The sequence below is a fragment of the Schistocerca americana genome, chromosome 7 (assembly GCF_021461395.2).
Source record: "Schistocerca americana isolate TAMUIC-IGC-003095 chromosome 7, iqSchAmer2.1, whole genome shotgun sequence".
NCBI lineage: Eukaryota > Metazoa > Arthropoda > Insecta > Orthoptera > Acrididae > Schistocerca > Schistocerca americana.
Genome location: NC_060125.1, coordinates 615,863,318 through 615,882,806, shown reverse-complemented (window position 1 = coordinate 615,882,806; position 19,489 = coordinate 615,863,318). Strand labels below are relative to the sequence as shown.

The 19,489-nt window shown below is 46.3% G+C and overlaps 1 protein-coding gene across 1 annotated transcript in view; it reads right to left on the bottom strand.

Annotated features, from left to right (window-relative positions):
• Window positions 1-4,764: 4,764 nt before the first annotated feature.
• Window positions 4,765-19,489, bottom strand: part of LOC124621913 (probable cytochrome P450 6a13) — a 99,378-nt gene continuing 84,653 nt past the window's right edge. Inside the window, exons 5-6 of the mRNA XM_047147418.1 lie at window positions 14,206-14,454; window positions 4,765-6,944 (exon numbers count right to left, since the gene is read on the bottom strand). Coding sequence (XP_047003374.1) covers window positions 6,760-6,944; window positions 14,206-14,454 — 434 coding nt within the window. The 3' untranslated portion in view covers window positions 4,765-6,759. The remainder of the gene's footprint in view (window positions 6,945-14,205; window positions 14,455-19,489) is intronic.

Below are 19,489 nucleotides of genomic sequence, written 5' to 3'. Positions count from 1 at the left end.
TAAGGGGCCTGTAATAAATTGAATGCTTTTCACCTGATTTTTTATAACCATTCAAACACTTCACTGCGGCAGTCGTTCAACTCTGGTAGGTCTCTGTGGAACCAAAACACGCCGTACTAAGGAAAGTGTCTCTTGGATTCCAACTGTCCGTGATCGTGCAGAGACCATCTTGTAACTCTATGCAGTTCCATCAGTAACTACCCTCACTCCACCTCAAAGCCATCCAGAAATTTCTAAAGATGTTGAAGCCTCTGATCGTACAATTTGGGTCGATCAGCAGTATACGACTAGTTGATTTTGGATATGTGACAGACCCAATGCCATTCCTCCCTCTCGCGAAAGTCCATCTGTGCTTTGCAGTCACATCAGCCGGTACTAAAGAGCCAGCTTGAGGTCGAAGAGGAAAGTGGGCATTATTGTTGTCAACAGAAATTATAAACTGAAGAGCCAAAGAAACTGGTACACCTGCCTAATATCGTGTATGGCCCCCGCGAGCACGCAGAAGTGCCGCAAAACGACGTGGTATGGAGTCGACTAATGTCTGAAGTAGTGCTGGAGGGAACTGACACCATGAATCCTGAGGGGCTGCCCATATATCAGAGTACGAGGCGGTCTTCTCTTCTGACCAGCACGTTGAAAGGCATCACAGATATGTTCAATAGTATTAATTCTGGGGAGTTTGGTGACCAGTTGAAGTTTTTAAACTCAGAAGAGTGTTCCTGGAGCCACTCTGTAGCTATTCTGGACGTGTGGGGTGTCGCATTGTCCTCCCGGAATTGCTCAAGTCCGTCGGAACGCACAATGGACATGAATGGATGCAGGTGATCACACAGGATGCTTATGTACTTGTCACCGGTCAGTGTCGTATGTGTCTGTATCAGGGGTCCCGTATCACTCCAACTGCACACGCCCCCACACCATTAGAGAGCCTCCAACAGCCTGAATAGTCCACTGGTGACATGTAGGGTAGATGGATTCATCAGGTTGTCTCCATACTCCTACACTTCCATCCGCTCGGTACAATTGGAAACGAGACTCGTCCGACCAGGTAACATATTGTCTGTCATCAAGATTCCGATGTAGGTGTTGACTGGCCCAGGAGAGGCGTAAAGCTTTGTGTCGTGCAGTCATCTAGGGTACACGAGTGGGCCTTCGACTCTGAAAGCCCATATCGGTCAAGTGACGCTTGTTGATGGCCCAGCATTGAAATCTGCAGCAGTTAGAGGAAGGGTTGCACTTCAGTCACGTTGAACGATTCTCTCCAGTCGTCGTTCTTGCAGGATCTTTTTCCGGCCGCAGCGATTTTGCAGATTTGATGTTTCACCAGATTCCTGATATTCGCGGCACACTCCTGAAATGGTCGTACGGGAAAATGCCCACCTCATCCCTACCTAAGAGATGCTGTGTGTCATCGGTCACTCGCCCACTATATCACAACGCTCAAATCTTGATAACCTGCCATTGTAACAGCAGCAACCGATCTAACAACTGCGCCAGACACTTGTTACCTTGTATAGGCGCTGCCGACCGACGCGTAGTGGCCTGGCTGTTAACAGATCTCTCAATTTGAATACGCATCCGTATAACAGCGTCTTTGGCGCTTCTATGTAATATAACGTGCCACCAAAATAGTTACAAAATATCCGTAAATAACCCCCGAAATTTCGTCCTTTGGGTTTCACTCTGTATACGACGGCGTTTTATTTAGCATTATCACTAAATGTACGGACCATCATTTATTACCTTAGGCACACTTATTCTAATACGAAGAGATTTCAGAAAGCAAGTTACACGTGACGTCTCAAGCTAAGATTATTGCGCAACAAGACTCGCGCATTATCAGGATGGAGGACATGGTCCCGTTCTCCTGCAGACACAGTTGTGCTGTTGTTGTTGTCGTTGTGGTCTTCAGCCCTGAGACTGGTTTGATGCAGCTCTCCATGCTACTCTGTCCTGTGCAAGCTTCTTCATCTCCCAGTACCTACTGCAACCTACATCCTTCTGAATCTGCGTAGTGTATTGATCTCTTGGGCTCCCTCTACGATTTTTACCCTCCACGCTGCCCTCCAATGCTAAATTTGTGATCCCTTGATGCCTCAAAACATGTCCTACCAACCGATCCCTTCTTCTAGTCAAGTTGTGCCACAAACTTCTCCCCAATCCTATTCAATACCTCCTCATTAGTTACGTGATCTACCCACCTTATCTTCAGCATTCTTCTGTAGCACCACATTTCGAAAGCTTCTATTCTCTTCTTGTCCAAACTGGTTATCGTCCATGTTTCACTTCCATACATGGCTACACTCCATACAAATACTTTCAGAAACGACTTCCTGACACTTAAATCAATACTCGATGTTAACAAATTTCTCTTCTTCAGAAACGATTTCCTTGCCATTGCCAGTCTACATTTTATATCCTCTCTACTTCGACCATCATCAGTTATTTTACTCCCTAAATAGCAAAACTCCTTTACTACTTTAAGTGTCTCATTTCCTAATCTAATCCCCTCAGCATCACCCGATTTAATTTGACTACATTCCATTATCCTCGTTTTGCTTTTGTTGATGTTCATCTTATCTCCTCCATTCAAGACACTGTCCATTCCGTTCAACTGCTCTTCCAAGTCCTTTGCTGTCTCTGACAGAATTACAATGTCATCGGCGAACCTCAAAGTTTTTACTTCTTCTCCATGAATTTTAATACCTACTCCGAATTTTTCTTTTGTTTCCTTTACTGCTTGCTCAATATACAGATTGAATAACATCGGGGAGAGGCTACAACCCTGTCTCACTCCTTTCCCAACCACTGCTTCTCTTTCATGCCCCTCGACTCTTATAAATGCCATCTGGTTTCTGTACAAATTGTAAATAGCCTTTCGCTCCCTGTATTTTACCCCTGCCACCTTCAGAATTTGAAAGAGAGTATTCCAGTTAACGTTGTCAAAAGCTTTCTCTAAGTCTACAAATGCTAGAAACGTAGGTTTGCCTTCTCTTAATCTTTCTTCTAAGATAAGTCGTAAGGTTAGTATTGCCTCACGTGTTCCAACATTGCTACGGAATCCAAACTGATCTTCCCCGAGGTCCTCTTCTACCAGTTTTTCCATGCGTTTGTAAAGAATTCGCGTTAGTATTTTGCAGCTGTGACTTATTAAACTGATAGTTCGGTAATTTTCACATCTGTCAACACCTGCTTTCTTTGGGATTGGAATTATTATATTCTTCTTGAAGTCTGTGGGTATTTCGCCTGTCTCATACATCTTGCTCACCAGATGGTAGAGTTTTGTCATGACTGGCTCTCCCAAGGCCATCAGTAGTTCTAATGGAATGTTGTATAACAGCGCTATCAACGTGTGCGATTGACATAGCGTACTAATTGGAAACATATCTAAAGTTGAAGTAAGCGGAACAGTGTGAGTCTTGTGGACAACCATCCAAATTTTTCACAGACTGAATGTGAAATTCTTGCAGTATGTGGACCAAATGTCGCTTTCAGTAGTACTGAACCGGTGCCAACAATTTAACCAAGGCCGTGGAGACGTGAGCGATGATGATCGGCAACTCCAGAAGGTGCACCATGCTATTTTGGTCTTTTCGGCTAGCTGAAAGTAGATTTGGGAGAGAGGAGATTTTTCAACGATGAGGACGCTCAGAAATCGGTTACCGAACTGTTCCGTGACCAAGAAGCGGGTATCTGTCGTCGAGGAATTGAGCGATTGATAGGACATCCCGATCGCTGTTCGCAGAGATTTGGTGACTATGTTGGGAAACGGTGTCATTCATCTGTTTCACTTCGAAGTGTGGTACAGCATTCAATGAATTTCACTTGGACTGCATAATAACGCGAAACCAGCTTTTTGAAAGAAGGGTGTCCGATATAAGAGTCGTCAGGTGCATTTTGTCTCGGGGTTTCGCCATATATTTTCAATTTGATTTTTGCAGTGTGTAGCTGGAGGCAGTCGAAGCAAATACTGTTCATCACGTCTTTCATGCGACACCCATTGCCAACGGAAAGTGTCGGTTTATTTCCCGTTTCGAACAAACTAAATTTTGAGGCGTAAGTTTTCGTGCCCATTCATTAGAGTGGTCAAAAATGAGTGTAATACGGTATTCGATATATCGACGTGTATTAAAGTGGACAGTAAAACAGGAAGAATGACCGGTACTCCAGGAGCGTCTGAATAGCGCTGCTGCAGTAGCAGTCATTGCGGAGCAAGGCAGTTCCGACGATGCTGTAGGACCGCTCATTCTTCCTGTTTTACTGTGCCTTTTAATACACGTCGATAAATCTAATATCTATTTTACACTCACTTTTCGATAAATCTAATATCTATTTTACACTCATTTTTGACCACTCTATCGAATGGGCACGAAAAATTACGCTTCAAAAATTAGTTTGTTTGAAACGGGAAACAAACCAACGCTTTCCGTCGTCATTGGGAGTCCCATGAAAGACGCGGAGATCTGTGTTCCTTTGTGCTGAGTAAAGCTGCGCACTGCGGAAACAAAATCATAAATAATTTATCGTAACACAAGATAACATGTGCCTGAAGGCTAATAGCTGGGACGCGTTGCACATAAACATGTAGTTCCTCCAGAGCCTTAAAATTGGACCGAACTAAAGATTCAGTAAATAGGTCAATTATCATAGATAAACAGCTAAAGGAATAAACACTGATTTGGGAAATTTATATCAGTGAAAGAAAGGAAATATCCTGTTGTGTTTTTATTGGACAGGGGAACAGATAAATAAAATAACAACAAGTTCGATTTTATAACGTTTTCTTTAATATGTACAGTTTTCATTCAGAGGAACGACAAATGGAAAGGAACTTCGTCAATTCTGTTTACGAGTAGTGTGATTAGCACTGGGTATAAAAGTTTATTGGTCAAGGTCCAGTAATATGGTACATGAGTATGGTTGTTCAACCACGAAGATGGTTTATCTTTCGTGTGATCACGATCCGTTCCTTATCTTGCCATGCAACCTCGTTACCAGACGACAAACACACATCAACAGAAGCGTCTGAGGAATGGATTATACCTCAGTGGCGTGTCATGGATCCACTTGGGCGGTTCAGGAATTACGAGTGTTTCAAGAGATGTGCTGTTTCTAAAGCTAGCTCGTGTCGGAATCATCACAGGTGGCGAAAACAAAAATTAATCTGGCTCATTAGTTTGTTTGCATTTGACAGTCATTTCAGTAAATGGTGATAACAACGTTCTGGTCCAGATGTAGTGTCATTCAGTAATTCACTAATAGCGCAGAACGTGTGATGATATAAAGCTGATCTAATATGCTCTTTATGGTGACCCTTACGTATCAGCGAAAATGATTGTATTGCTTCAACGTATTTAAAGGTGGTCGAACATCTCAGGAAGCTCTGTAGACACAGCTGTCAAACAAATCATTGAAAAGTCTTGCTGATCATTCAGAGAGAGAGTGTACGAGGTAGCACAGACCATAAGTTTGTCCACGGCAGCTGTGGTTAACATTATACACGACACGGTGAAAATGAACTCACTTGACTGGCCTACGTACGGCGCGATTAGCTGTAGTGGACGACAATCGACAGCTTTCCACTTCGAAGCTGCGTTTTGAAACGTTTAAGTGAGACCAGGAGGACATTTTGCGTCGAGCTGTCACCGGCGACGATACTTGAAGTCATGATTTTACCCCGCGGACCAAAGAGCAGTCGAAGCAAACAACTTCCGATGAGTCAGCCTAAATGAAAGTAAAGGCAGACTCGTCGGTTGGATAAGTTTGGGGACGATTGCTTGCGTTGCGGAGGGAGGGGGAGGGGGCATTATATTCCTGAATTTCCTTCAAAAACGAACTACTTTTTCAAAGAAGAAAGTACTTTTCGCACAAAGACCAAGCGCCAGCTTCAACTTTCGAAGTGGGCACCGAAAGCCCGCCCAATTGGTTTTGAATTGTTGACAGTCACCTTGCCCTCCCCCTCTCCTCCATCCACATACTCACCCAACGGATAACTTGATCTTGCTATTGAATGAATTTCGTGTAGGTAATAAATTCAGTTCAAAGTCTACAGCACCATCAAGACAGAGACGCTTGTGTTTTAGATAACTTAATTCTATTTTACTAGAATTCTGAGAACGGCACAGGAGTTGGGAAACGTGTACATTCGTCAATGGAAGATACTGAAAGGAGTAAATGCTTCGCTACAATGGCGCGTTCATTCCTAAGACGAGTATTTATTGAACCGCCCTCGTTACCTTCGGATTCCCCAAAGCTGTTTTGAGCCCCTACTGTGATAAGATCCAGCCATGGCTTGTGGATTACACGGTCACATAGGTCGCCAGCAGCTCGAAGTCCATCGGCCTCGCACATTACTCAGGCACACCTCGAGGTCCAAATGTCCAGGAAGAGCCGCCTGATGCAGTATGAAGTGTGACCCATTTTCGGTTGAGAAACAGCCGTCGTCTGCGGCTGACAGGGGCCCAAAAGCTCGTCTGTAGGGGGAGTGGAAGCGGAGGGGGGGAGGGGGGGCATTGAATACTGGCGGGCTCTAATTCCATTGGCCTTCCAGAAATCTCGTGTGCAACTGGAACTCTTAAGTATGACGACATTGATACGAAGTGTGGCCTGTCTTTACCGTAGAAACACCAACGAAATGGACATGGGACTGATCCACAGACCACCTGTGAGTCTCGAAGTGTTCCGTGCTGCAATGGATTCACGGGCACGACCACGAGCTGGCCAGGAGCACCGCCCGCAGGTGTGGAGCGCAGGCCGCCCTCAGTGCATTGGCAGCCACGGCCTGGGAATGATGCGGACCCATAGCCCACCAGCCGGGGAGGCCAGAATCCTGTGCGGCTCGTACTCTGCCGGCCGGCCGGAGGAACGCGGGCACGGCCGGAACTCGAAGCGCGAAAGCAGCGTCGCGAGGCCCGCCTTCACCACCACCTGTGCGTATTTCTGTCCTGCAAACAGACGGAGCGAGCACACGGAAGTGAAATAAAATCTGAAAATTATAACACTAAATAAAAGACAGGAACACAGGTAAAGTAAAACCCAAATATCGAGGCTGAAAATCTGTGAATAGAAGGACTATGAATAAAAAGTGAAGAAAGTAAAATAGAAACAGTGAACAGGATTGTTGCACCTTACACACGCTGAGGAAAGAATAGATGGACCTAAGGAGAAATTTGGAAACTTACATAAGGCTCAGAGAGAAGAAGTTTGAGAATAGCGACTTCGTCAGGTTCACCTGAATGGAAGCGAAAGTGTCTTCGTAAGTGGTTATACACTGAAGACCCAAATAATCTGGTACATCTGCGAAATCGTGTACGGGCCTCACGACCACACACAAGTGCTGCAACACGACGTGGCATGGATTCCACTAATGCCTGAAGTAGTGCTGGAGACGATTGACACCATGAATCCTGCATGGCTGTCCATATATCCGTAAGAGCTCGAGGGGGTGGAGATCTCTTCTGAACAGCACAAGGCACCCCATGTATGCTCAGTAACGTTCATGTCTGGCGAATTTGGTTGCCAGCGGAAGTGTTCAAGCTCAGAAGAGTGTTCCTGGAGCCACTCCGTACCAATCCTGGACGTGTGGGGTGTGTCACATTGTCCTGCTGCATTTGCCCAAGTCCGTCGGAATGCAGGGTCAGACAGGATTCTTACGTACGTGTCACCTGTCAGAGTTGTATCTAGACGCATCATCGGTCACATATCACTCAAACTGCACATGCCCCACACAATTAGAGAGCCTTCAACATTTGAATAGTCCCTTGCTGACACACAGGGTCCATGGATTCATGAGGTTCTCTTCATACACGTACACGTCCATCCGTTCGATACAATTTGAAACGAGACTCGCCCGACCAACATCGACAGTATAATGTCGGTGTTGAACAGCCCAGGCGCGCCGTAAAGATTCGTGTCGTGCTGTCATCAAGTCCATGGAAGTACGAAGGGGTGGAGATCTCTTCTGAACAGCATGTTTCAAGGCCTCCATATAGGCTCAATAATGCTCATGTCTGTGGAGTTTAGTGGCCAGCGGAAGCTTTTAAACTTAGAAGAGTGTTCCTAAAGCCACTCTGTAAGAACCCTAGAAGCGTGGCGTGTCAATTGTCCTGCTGGAATTGCTCAAGTCCGTCTGAACGCACAAAGGACATGAATGGATGAAGGTGATCAGACAGGATGCTTACGTATGTGTCACATGTCAGAGTTGTATCAAGATTCATCAGCGGTTCCATATCACTCCAGCTGCGCACGCCCCGCTCCATTTCAGAGCCACCATCACACTGACAAGCAGAGTCCAAGCATTCATGAGGTTGTCTCCATACACGAACACTTCCATCAGCTCGATATAATTTGTACCGACACTCGTCCGACCAGGAAAAATGTTTCCAGTCATCAATAGTCCAAAGTCGGTGTTCAAGTGCCCAGGCGCGGCGTAAAGCTTTGTGTCGTTTAGTCATCAAAGGTACACGATTGGGCCTTCGGCTCCAAAACCCCATATCGATAATGTTTCGTTGAATGGTTCCCACACTGACACTTGTTGATGGCCCAGCGCTGAAATCTGCAGAAATTTGCATAAGGATTGCACTTATGTCACGCTGAACGATTCAGTCGTCGTTGGTCCCGTTCTTGTAGGATCTTTTTCCAGCATCAGCGATATCGAAGGTTTGATGTTTCACCGGACTGCTGGTATTCACGGCACACTCGTGAAATGGTCGTACGGGAAAATCCTCACTTATTCGCTACCCCTGAAATGCTGTGTCCTATCGCTAATGCGCCGACTATAGCACCACGTTCAAAGTCACTTAAATCTTTACAACTTGCCATTACAGCAGCACTAACCGATACAACAACTGCTCCAGACGCTTGTTGTCTTATACGGTATATGCGTTATCCACCCCAGCGCTGTATTCTGCCAGTTCACGTGTTTCTGTGTGTGAATACCGATGCTTATTCCTGTTTATTTAGCGCTTAAGTGTAGTATTAAGGAAGACTGACCATAGTAAAGGACGGATAATGGAGTGTATTCGAATTAACTGTGGTGATGCTGATGAACTGATACGATGAATATGGTGCACGAACCTGACTACTTGGGCTGCAAAACTACTAATGGTGGTAGAAATAGCCGGCCCGGCTGGGCAAGCGGCTCTATACGCTTCACTCTGGAACCGCGCGACCGCTACGGTCGCAGGTTCGAATCCTGCCCCGGGCATGGATGTGTGTGACGTCTTTAGGTTAGTTGGGTTTAAGCAGTTTTATGTTCTAGGGGACTGATGACCTCAGAAGTTAAGTCCCATAGTGCTCAGAGCCATTTGAACCATTTTTGATGGTAGAAATAAAGGCCGGAAGTAGCATGAAAAGCTTTCTTGAAGAAGATAATTGAGGTGATATCGATAATACAATTAAGTGGTACTGATACTGTTCTGATACTTTTTGTGTATTGTTCCATGTGGAAGTTATTCGTTATCGACAAACAGTGCATGTAAGGACAGCAAAACGTGCAAGAATATGTCAAGTGTCATGAGTAAATTGAGTAACAAATAAAGAGGTGCTGGGTCGAAAAAAGGAATAAATACATTGTCCAATCACATGTATGTGAACACCTATCAAAAGCCTGAATTACCAACTTCTGGAACCGCGCGACCGCTACGGGCGCAGGTTCGAATCCTGCCTCGGGCATGGATGTGTGTGACAGTCAGTGAGGTTCTCGAGGGTGCATAGAGAATCCACGGCGTGAACAGCCCTATGGATGTGAGCCAACAGATTCTCGATTAGCTTCAAATCCGGTGAGTTTAGTGGCCAGGGCAGTACAGTAAACACATTCCAGTGCTCTCCGAACCACGCAGCGGTGAGCGTGGTATCTATGGATAGAAATATGCTTGTGTTAATACATTGACCTTTCCGAATGGCGAGTTCACCCAGGGAAGGCTACGAAAACATTCCCCAGACGATAACGCTCCTCCTGTGATACCGTAGATTTTCCCGGCGTATCAATTACTGATGATTTTGACGGGTTTGCAGCCGGGTTCCATCGTCGTGACGACAACACGATATTTCGGCGGACCATCTGGTCGCCATCTTCAGGTGAGATTGAGTGCACAATCACGCCGGAACTGTCTGATGATATTATTAACAGAGATAAAGGTTTTCCTTTAAGTAAGTCGTGGAATCCTATTTTATCACAGATACAACAACAATGTTCTGGTTGCCGACCGGCTGCATTTTAATTTTGCGGTTCCTCGCTTTTGACAGTTTTCACCGCTCGCGCCGCTGCAATTCTTCGCCTCACAGAGGGCAGCTCTTCCGTTGCTCGCGCACGCGCAACGGCCAGTAACCCACGGTATAAAGGAGCCGGCGAATCTGAGGTCTCTTCTGTATGCCCATGTCCCACCCGGTCTCCATCTCTCCACCCTCCTTACCCTCTCCCAAGGCGGCTTCCGCCAGCTCCCCCTCCCTGATGATGTCCTCCTCCCCTCCATCTACCCCTCCTATCAACTTTGATCCTTCCCCCCACTTTCTGTGTCCTTTCCTTTAGGCACCCTCCCTCCCTTCCCCTCCCTTCTCTTTCCTTTTCCCTCCATCCCCCTTCCTCCACCCCTCTTCCCTCAGGCTTCCCCTCCCCCTTCTTCCCTTCCCCCTATCTCTCCTGCCCATGGCATCTTTGCTCTCCCCTCTCCCTCTCCCACCGCCCCCCCACCCTCCTCCACTCTTGGCAGGCCCTAGGACTTGTACACGCTCAGTGGACTTTCGCGCGCCAGAGATCATCGCCATCAGTGTCTCGTGTGTGTGCCTTCGTTTTGTGTTTAGTGTTCTTTCGCCATCAGGCCTCCACTTTTCACGTGTGCCGTCGCAGTCATCCCTGTTATGTGCGCCGTGTCACCAACTGTTACTGTTTTTTCTCGTCCAGCATGAACGGCTTCATGTTTATTGTTTTTTGTATCTACATTTTTTGCGTGCCGTTTTTATTGTATTGTCTGTGTCACCTATATGTCATATTATTGTACCACTTAAGGCTGAAGATCAGCGTAATATGCTGCTGACAGCCCGCCTGTATGTGGTGATTAAAATTACAATAAAGAAAAAAAAAAATGAGGTCTCTTCAATCCCTCCTGCCCTGTCTTCCCTCTTCATCTCCCACCCCACGTGTCTCCCGCCTCTTCGTGAACCCACTGATGCCCCTCCTCTCTTCATCGCGCCGCTTCCCCTGCTGCCCCATGCTCTCCCTTCCTTTTCCATCCTCCCTGCCCTTTTCCTCAGCAGGTCCCGCCTGGCAGTTTTTTTCTTCGTCGTGTGTGCTCCGAGTGGGTTTTAAGTGTGTTGTTCCAGAGTGTTTTTACTACTGTGCCCGACTTTTAACGTGTGCATGTCCATTCAGTGTCATCTTTGAGTTTTGAAGAAATGCCAACTGTGTTTTTTAACTTTCTGGTGACCTTTTTTAACTGTCCTCCATGAACGTCTCCGTGTTAGTCTATATTTTTACCTTCATTTTCTCCCATTATTCTGTTTTAAGTTCCCCTTTATCGCCTTATGTATGTACCATTTTATTCTTATTTTAAGTTATGTCACTCGGCTGAAGAGCGGCGGATTATGCCGCTGACAGCCCTCCCCTGCCCCATAAATAAATAAAGAACAAAAAATTAGCTCTCTTCAGTTCTGGCGTGATTGTGCACTCAATCTCACCTGAAGATGGCGGCCAGATGGTCCGCCGAAACATCGTGTTGTCGTGAGGACGATGGAACCCTGCTGCAAACCCATGAAAATCGACGCTCCTCCTGGTTGCAGGTGTTTGTTTCCAGTCGTTTTGCGATGCACTCGCCAACAGTCAACACTCTGATGGAGCATCAACGTCATTCATCTGAAAAGGCAAGCTGCTGCCACTTTGTGAAAGTCCAGCTGCGGTATTGGTGTACAAATTCCAGCCTTTGTCGCCGGTAAACAAGAGTGATCATGAATTCATGAACCAGACGCCTGATGCTGACGCCCATTCGCAACAACGTTTGCTTAACGGCCATTAAGGAGAGACTTTTGGTAGCCCCTTGGTTCACCTGCGCAGTCAGATGCTCAACTGTTGGACGTCTATTGACCCTTAACATCCCTGCAGCCGTCGTTCACCGCTATCATCTGTAGCCTGTGCCTAGGCGCTAGTTTTGGATAGCGCCATTTTGCCGCACACGGTGTACTTTAACCACCTCGCCGCATGAACTATTTACAAATTTAGCCGTTTCAGAAATGCTTCTATCCTTGGCCCAAGAGCCAATAGTGATGCCCTTTTGGACGTCAGACAAATTGCGCCATTACCACACTACGACAACAACTGGTTGGCCACGGTGGCCGTGCGGTTCTAGGCGCTTCAGTCCAAAACCGCGCAACTGCTATGGTCGCAGGTTCGAATCCTGCCTCGGGCATAGATGTGTGCGCTGTACTTAGGTTAGTTAGGTTTAAGTAGTTCCAAGTTCTAGGGGACTGATGGGCTCACATGTTAAGTCCCATAGTGCTCAGAGACATTTCAACCATTTGGCAACAACTGCACTGTTCCCGCAACTCCCTGACTCTTTAATAGCGGCCACTGCTGGTCCTGCCACCAGACGTGTGTGAGTCAGTATTGCAAGTTGGCGTCAAACATAGGCGATGGCCATATTAATGTGCCTGGACTGTGTATTTGGATTTAATATCCCAGCCACGACAAGGTTATTCGAGAGGTACTTGCGCGAATCATGGAGGAAGGGGCCATATGATCGAGCTGTGTAAAGCAGGATATAGCCTGATATGACACATCCTGGGGTATCCAGTAATATTTAACTTAATAATGAAAGGAAATGTAGGGGGAGAGGGTAAGAATTTTAGGGATACTAGTTGTACCAGGTAAAGTGCCAGGAAGAGTTTCATGACACTGGACCTAGGACTGCCAACAGTAACAAGAAATTAGTTCCATTGGTGTGAAGCGAAGGTTGACCTTAATGCAAGTAAATGTTGCTCAAGTTTTGGGCCATGCCGGAGATATCAGCGAGACATCAGCATGAACACGGCCTTAATTTCCATGTGTCAGTTCCCACACTGAGCAGCAAACATAGTTTGCGGGGGCACCACCTGAAGCGGTTGCCATGGCTCCACACACAATCTCAAACAAAGAACTGTCTGAAATGCCCTTCACGTATGGGCTCGGTAATACACAGAAAGAAGGATCCTTTATTGTATGATTATATGATAGCGGAACAAACACTGGAAGCAGTTACTTCTGTAAAATATCTGGGAGTATGCGTACGGAACGATTTGAAGTGGAATGATCACATAAAATTAATTGTTGGTAAGGCGGGTGCCAGGTTGAGATTCATTGCGAGAGTCCTTAGAAAATGTAGTCCATCAACAAAATGAGGTGGATTACAAAACATTCGTTCGACCTATACTTGAGTATTGTTCATCAGTGAGGGATCCGTACCAGGTCGACAGAGGAGATAGATCCAAAGAAGAGCGTCGCGTTACGCCACAGGGTTATTTGGTAAGCGTGATAGCGTTACGGAGATGTTTAGCAAACTCAACTGGCAGACTCTGCAAGAGAGGCGCTCTGCATTGCGGTGTAGCTCGCTGTCCAGGTTTCGAGAGGGTGCGTTTCTGGATGAGGTATCGAATATACTGCTTCCCCTTACTTATACCTCCCGAGGAAATCACGAATGTAAAATTATAGAGATTCGAGCGCGCACAGAGTCTTTCCGGCAGTCGTTGTTCCCGCGAACCAAACGCGACTGGAACAGGAAAGGGAGGTAATGACAGTGGAACGTAAAGTGCCCTCCGCCACACACCGTTGGGTGGCTTGCGGAGTATAAATGCAGATGAAATGTAGATGAACAGTGCACTGGAGGCAGGACGACTGTATGACGAAGCATATCTTCAGAGAAGTCAGCATTCGCCATGCCCCATCTGCGGATGCACGAGACCTATCCAAGTAAACCCATCGTACTGTATGGAGGTGACAGAGAACTGTGTTGACACCACGAACGGAGAAAAGTGGCAGTGGCAGGAAATGACGAATATAGTGGCACAACTGAGACAACACTCCAAAGACCCACGATATGAATGGAAGCTGCTTGTGAGGAAGGGTGTTTGAAGGCTTCTCGAAATTTAGAAAAGTTCTTCCTGAGATTAACGAGATATCCTACATGCTGTATCAGCTCAGATGCTCAGACTATGTCGTTAACTGCGTTCGTGTGTACTTACCCAGGCAGGCCCTGGGACCATCGCCAAACGGCCAGTAAGGGGCGCCTGTGGCACCGCCTTGGTTGTCGGCGAAGCGCTGCGGGTCGAAGCGCAGTGGGTCCGGGTAGTGGTGGGGGTCCCGGTGCAGCGACAGCACCGGCACATACACCATGGTGCCCGGCTGCACCACCAGCGCACTGTCCGGTACCCGGTACGTCTGCGTGCACTGCCGCATCAGGTATGACTGCAGCGGGTAGAGCCGCAGCGTCTCTGCACAAGGTTCCAGTACATCGCCAGTCAAAAACGACTCCTTCTGTAGATACATACGTTCTTACAACACACCCTCGTCGAACATGTTTCAATATATGTGTCCCATGATTTTTATTTTTTAGCAATTTAGCACAACTTGACTAGAAGACGGGATCGGTTGGTAGGACAAGTTCTGAGGCATCAAGGGATCACCAATTTAGTATTGGAGGGCAGCGTGGAGGGTGAAAATCGTAGAGGGAGACCAAGGGATGAGTACACTGAACAGATTCAGAAGGACGTAGGTTGCAGTAGATACTGGGAGATGAAGAAGCTTGCGCAGGATAGAGTAGCATGGAGAGCTGCATCAAACCAATCTCGGGACTGAAGACCACAACAACAACCACAGCAATTGTCTGCCTTCCAATGTCCATGACGTGTCTATCCCACACCAAACAGGTGCAAGGGACTTTGCTCACTTTTAAAACCCACAGCGTAACTTAAATATAGAAATGGATTAAATACATAATGTTTGCAAGAATACACATAACAAAAAATACCTCTCAATAGCCACAAAACCGTAACACTGCAAAACAGACACACATCCACAGATAATAATTGCTATAGAAACCATTTTTAAATCAACCAACATTGTAGCAGTAGACAGATTACTCAAAACAGAAAAAAGGATAGCCAGAACATGTATAAATAAAAATTCCCAAAAAGGCAGCGGTTGGAGAACAGCTTCAAATATAGGAATTTATAAGAAGTAGAACCAGTGAGTTTGGAGAACAGCTTCAAATAAAACAATTAATAAAGAAATAGAACCAGTGACAAGCGCAATGAAAAAGAAACGGTTATCGTTACTAGGACGTCTGATGAGGTCAATGGATAATGGAATTAGCAGGAGAATAATTGATAAGTTATGGAACAGTAAGAGCGGCATTAGATGGATTGCAGAGCCCAGGCAGAAATTACAGATTAAATGGTGGATTTGAAAGTCAAGAGCTGCTTTGAAATTCTTGTTGAGATAAAATGAGCGCCAGTTATGACCGTTAGATACGTTAAAAGATAGGCTAAGTAAAGGTAAACCTATGAATGTACCATTTCTAGCCTTAGGTGTATCTCCTTTGAAATTCTGAAGATAGCAGGGGTAAAATACAGGGAGCTAAAGGCTATTTACAACTTGTACAGAAACCAGACGGCAGTTATATGAGTCGAAGGGCACGAAAGGGAAGCAGTGGTTGAGAAGGGAGGGTGAGACTGGATTATAGCCTATCTCCATCGTTATTCAATCTTTACATTGAACAAGCATTAACGAAACCAAAACAAAATTTAGAGTAGCAATTAAAGATGTGGGAAAAGAAATAAAAACTTTCGGGTTTGATGATAACATTGTAATACTGCCAGAGACAACAAAGGACTTGGAAGAGCAGTTGAAGGGAATGGACAGTGTCTTGAAAGAAGGATATAAGACGAACATCAACAAAAGCGAAACATAGATAACGGAATGTAGTCGAATTAAATCAGATGATGCAAGGCGAATTACATTAGCAAACGAGACACCGTAAAAAGTAGTAGACGCGTTTTGCTATTTGGGAAGAAAAGGAACTGATCATGGTCGAAGTAGAGAGACTATAATACGTAGACTGACAGGGGCAAGAGAACCATTTCTGAAGAAGAGAAGTTCGTTAACATCAATTAAAGATTTAAATGTTTTCTGAAAATGTTTGCCTGGTGTGTAGCCATATATGTAAGTGAAACATGAACGATGAACAGTTTAGACAAAAAGGGAACAGAAGCTTTCGAAATGTGGTGCTACAGAAGAATATCGAAGATTAGATGGGCACATCATGTAACTACTGTGGGGTTACTGAACAGAAATGGGGACACAAGAATTTATGGCACAGATTGACCAAAAGGAAGGATCGGTTGATACGACACACGGTGAGACGTCATGGGATCACCAGTTTAGTACTGGAAGGGAAGTGTGGGTGATAAGAATGGTAGAGGGAGAACAAGCGATGAACAAATGGTAATTAATTGAAACTTTCATCTGCCGACAGGTGTTGTTGATATACCGCGATGGGGATAGCTGAAAACGTGTGCCCCGACTGGGACTCAACCCGGGATCTCCTGCTTACATGGCAGACACTCTATGAATCTGAGCCACTGAGGATACAGTGGAAAGATGCGACTGTAGGGACTTATCCCTTTCACGCTTCCCGTGAGATTCACATTCCCAACTGTCCACAATCTACACACTTAATGTTCCTAATAGATATTTGCCCATCCACTCATTACTCGCGCACACTGAGGTGACAATTCTCGTAAGAGTTCGGGCAACCTGTGCGTGTTCGCTCAGACGAAGGTCAAAGGCCGGGTAGTCATTTAACAACACTCCTGGAAATGGAAAAAAGAACACATTGACACCGGTGTGTCAGACCCACCATACTTGCTCCGGACACTGCGAGAGGGCTGTACAAGCAATGATCTCACGCACGGCACAGCGGACACACCAGGAACCGCGGTGTTGGCCGTCGAATGGCGCTAGCTGCGCAGCATTTGTGCACCGCCGCCGCCAGTGTCAGCCAGTTTGCCGTGGCATACGGAGCTCCATCGCAGTCTTTAACACTGGTAGCATGCCGCGACAGCGTGGACGTGAACCGTATGTGCAGTTGACGGACTTTGAGCGAGGGCGTGTAGTGGGCATGCGGGAGGCCGGGTGGACGTACCGCCGAATTGCTCAACACGTGGGGCGTGAGGTCTCCACAGTACATCGATGTTGTCGCCAGTGGTCGGCGGAAGGTGCACGTGCCCGTCGACCTGGGACCGGACCGCAGCGACGCACGGATGCACGCCAAGACAGTAGGATCCTACGCCGTGCCGTAGGGGACCGCACCGCCACTTCCCAGCAAATTAGGGACACTGTTGCTCCTGGGGTATCGGCGAGGACCATTCGCATCCGTCTCCATGAAGCTGGGCTACGGTCCCGCACACCGTTAGGCCGTCTTCCGCTCACGCCCCAACATCGTGCAGCCCGCCTCCAGTGGTGTCGCGACAGGCGTGAATGGAGGGACGAATGGAGACGTGTCGTCTTCAGCGATGAGAGTCGCTTCTGCCTTGGTGCCAATGATGGTCGTATGCGTGTTTGGCGCCGTGCAGGTGAGCGCCACAATCAGGACTGCATACGACCGAGGCACATAGGGCCAACACCCGGCATCATGGTGTGGGGAGCGATCTCCTACACTGGCCGTACACCACTGGTGATCGTCGAGGGGACACTGAATAGTGCACGGTACATCCAAACCGTCATCGAACCCATCGTTCTACCATTCCTAGACCGGCAAGGGAACTTGCTGTTCCAACAGGACAATGCACGTCCGCATGTATCCCGTGCCACCCAACGTGCTCTAGAAGGTGTAAGTCAACTACCCTGGCCAGCAAGATCTCCGGATCTTTCCCCCATTGAGCATGTTTGGGACTGGATGAAGCGTCGTCTCACGCGGTCTGCACGTCCAGCACGAACGCTGGTCCAACTGAGGCGCCAGGTGGAAATGGCATGGCAAGCCGTTCCACAGGACTACATCCAGCATCTCTACGATCGTCTCCATGGGAGAATAGCAGCCTTCTTTGCTGCGAAAGGTGGATATACACTGTACTAGTGCCGACATTGTGCATGCTCTGTTGCCTGTGTCTATGTGCCTGTGGTTCTGTCAGTGTGATCATGTGATGTATCTGACCCCAGGAATGTGTCAATAAAGTTTCCCCTTCCTGGGACAATGAATTCACGGTGTTCTTATTTCAATTTCCAGGAGTGTATATATGAAGATAGTAACTGTTCTCGAAATAACAGATACAATTTATTCTGGAGATGCTGCACGGTTATCAACGGTATCTATTCTTTCGAGAGTTACTATGTAACTGTTCTCGAAAGAACAGATAGCATTTATTCTAGAGATTCTGCACGGTCATAAATTGTATCTATTCTTTCGAGAGCAGTTACTATCTTCATATATAAGCAATGAACAGAATAAGCAGATTCAGAAGAATGTAGGTTGAATTACTCACTAAAATTATTCTGTGTTTGTGGCTGCATCGTGAATATGTAAGACTACCGACTTTTTTATCACTGTTACAAGTGACCTTCTTCAGGAAGTTTTCGTTTGCAGTAAAAATTTTATTGTTTGCGACAATAGACGCGGAAGCCTGTGTTTATTTTTTCGTTGAAGTAGTTATTCGAGAGTCATTCACAGGATACAGCAGCATGGAGAGCTGCATCAAACCAGTCTTCGGACTGAAGACCACGAAAACAACAACAACATCAACTACAACAAACATCGGCTGTACATATATTACAAAAATATTTTCTAATGATAGTTGGACGTGTTGAAAGACAGTTGCCTTTATGATTGCGGTAACCGTCAATAAACAGCTTCATTCCCTATGTTTGCCTAACACACCGAGGTGACGAAAGTGATTGGAGACTCCCTAATATCGTGTCGGACCTCTTTTTCCCGGCGTGGCATGGACTCAACAAGTGGCTGGAAGACAGAGCGATCTAAATGGCCAAAGCGTTCGCTGTAGTTGTCCTGAATGATCTTCTAATCAGTCGTGAACAAGTGTGCCCATATGACGTGGTGCAGTGCCACCCATTTGAATTCCATAGTTGTTTGGCAGAATAATTTTGAAAATTAGGAGAACTGGTAATAAATGAGGTGGTCCTCCGCAGAAAAAAGTGACAAGAAGAAGGGACAGGACTATAGTACATATGTCAAGGCTTCAGGGAATAACATCCATAGTACTAGAGGGAATTGTAGAGGGAAAAAACTGTAGGGAAGACAAAGATTTGAGCACGTCCAGAAAATAACTGAGGATATAAGGTGGAAGTGCTACTTTTGCTTCTTTGAGATGGAGAGAACAGAGCAAGAGAAGTATTTGTGGTGCGCCGCATGACACCCATTAGAGCTCTGATGACTAAAAAAAAATCATGTAATCCATGATTTCCTCCTTTGTCTCCTAACAAAAGGTTATCCATGAATATTCTTGAAACCACTTC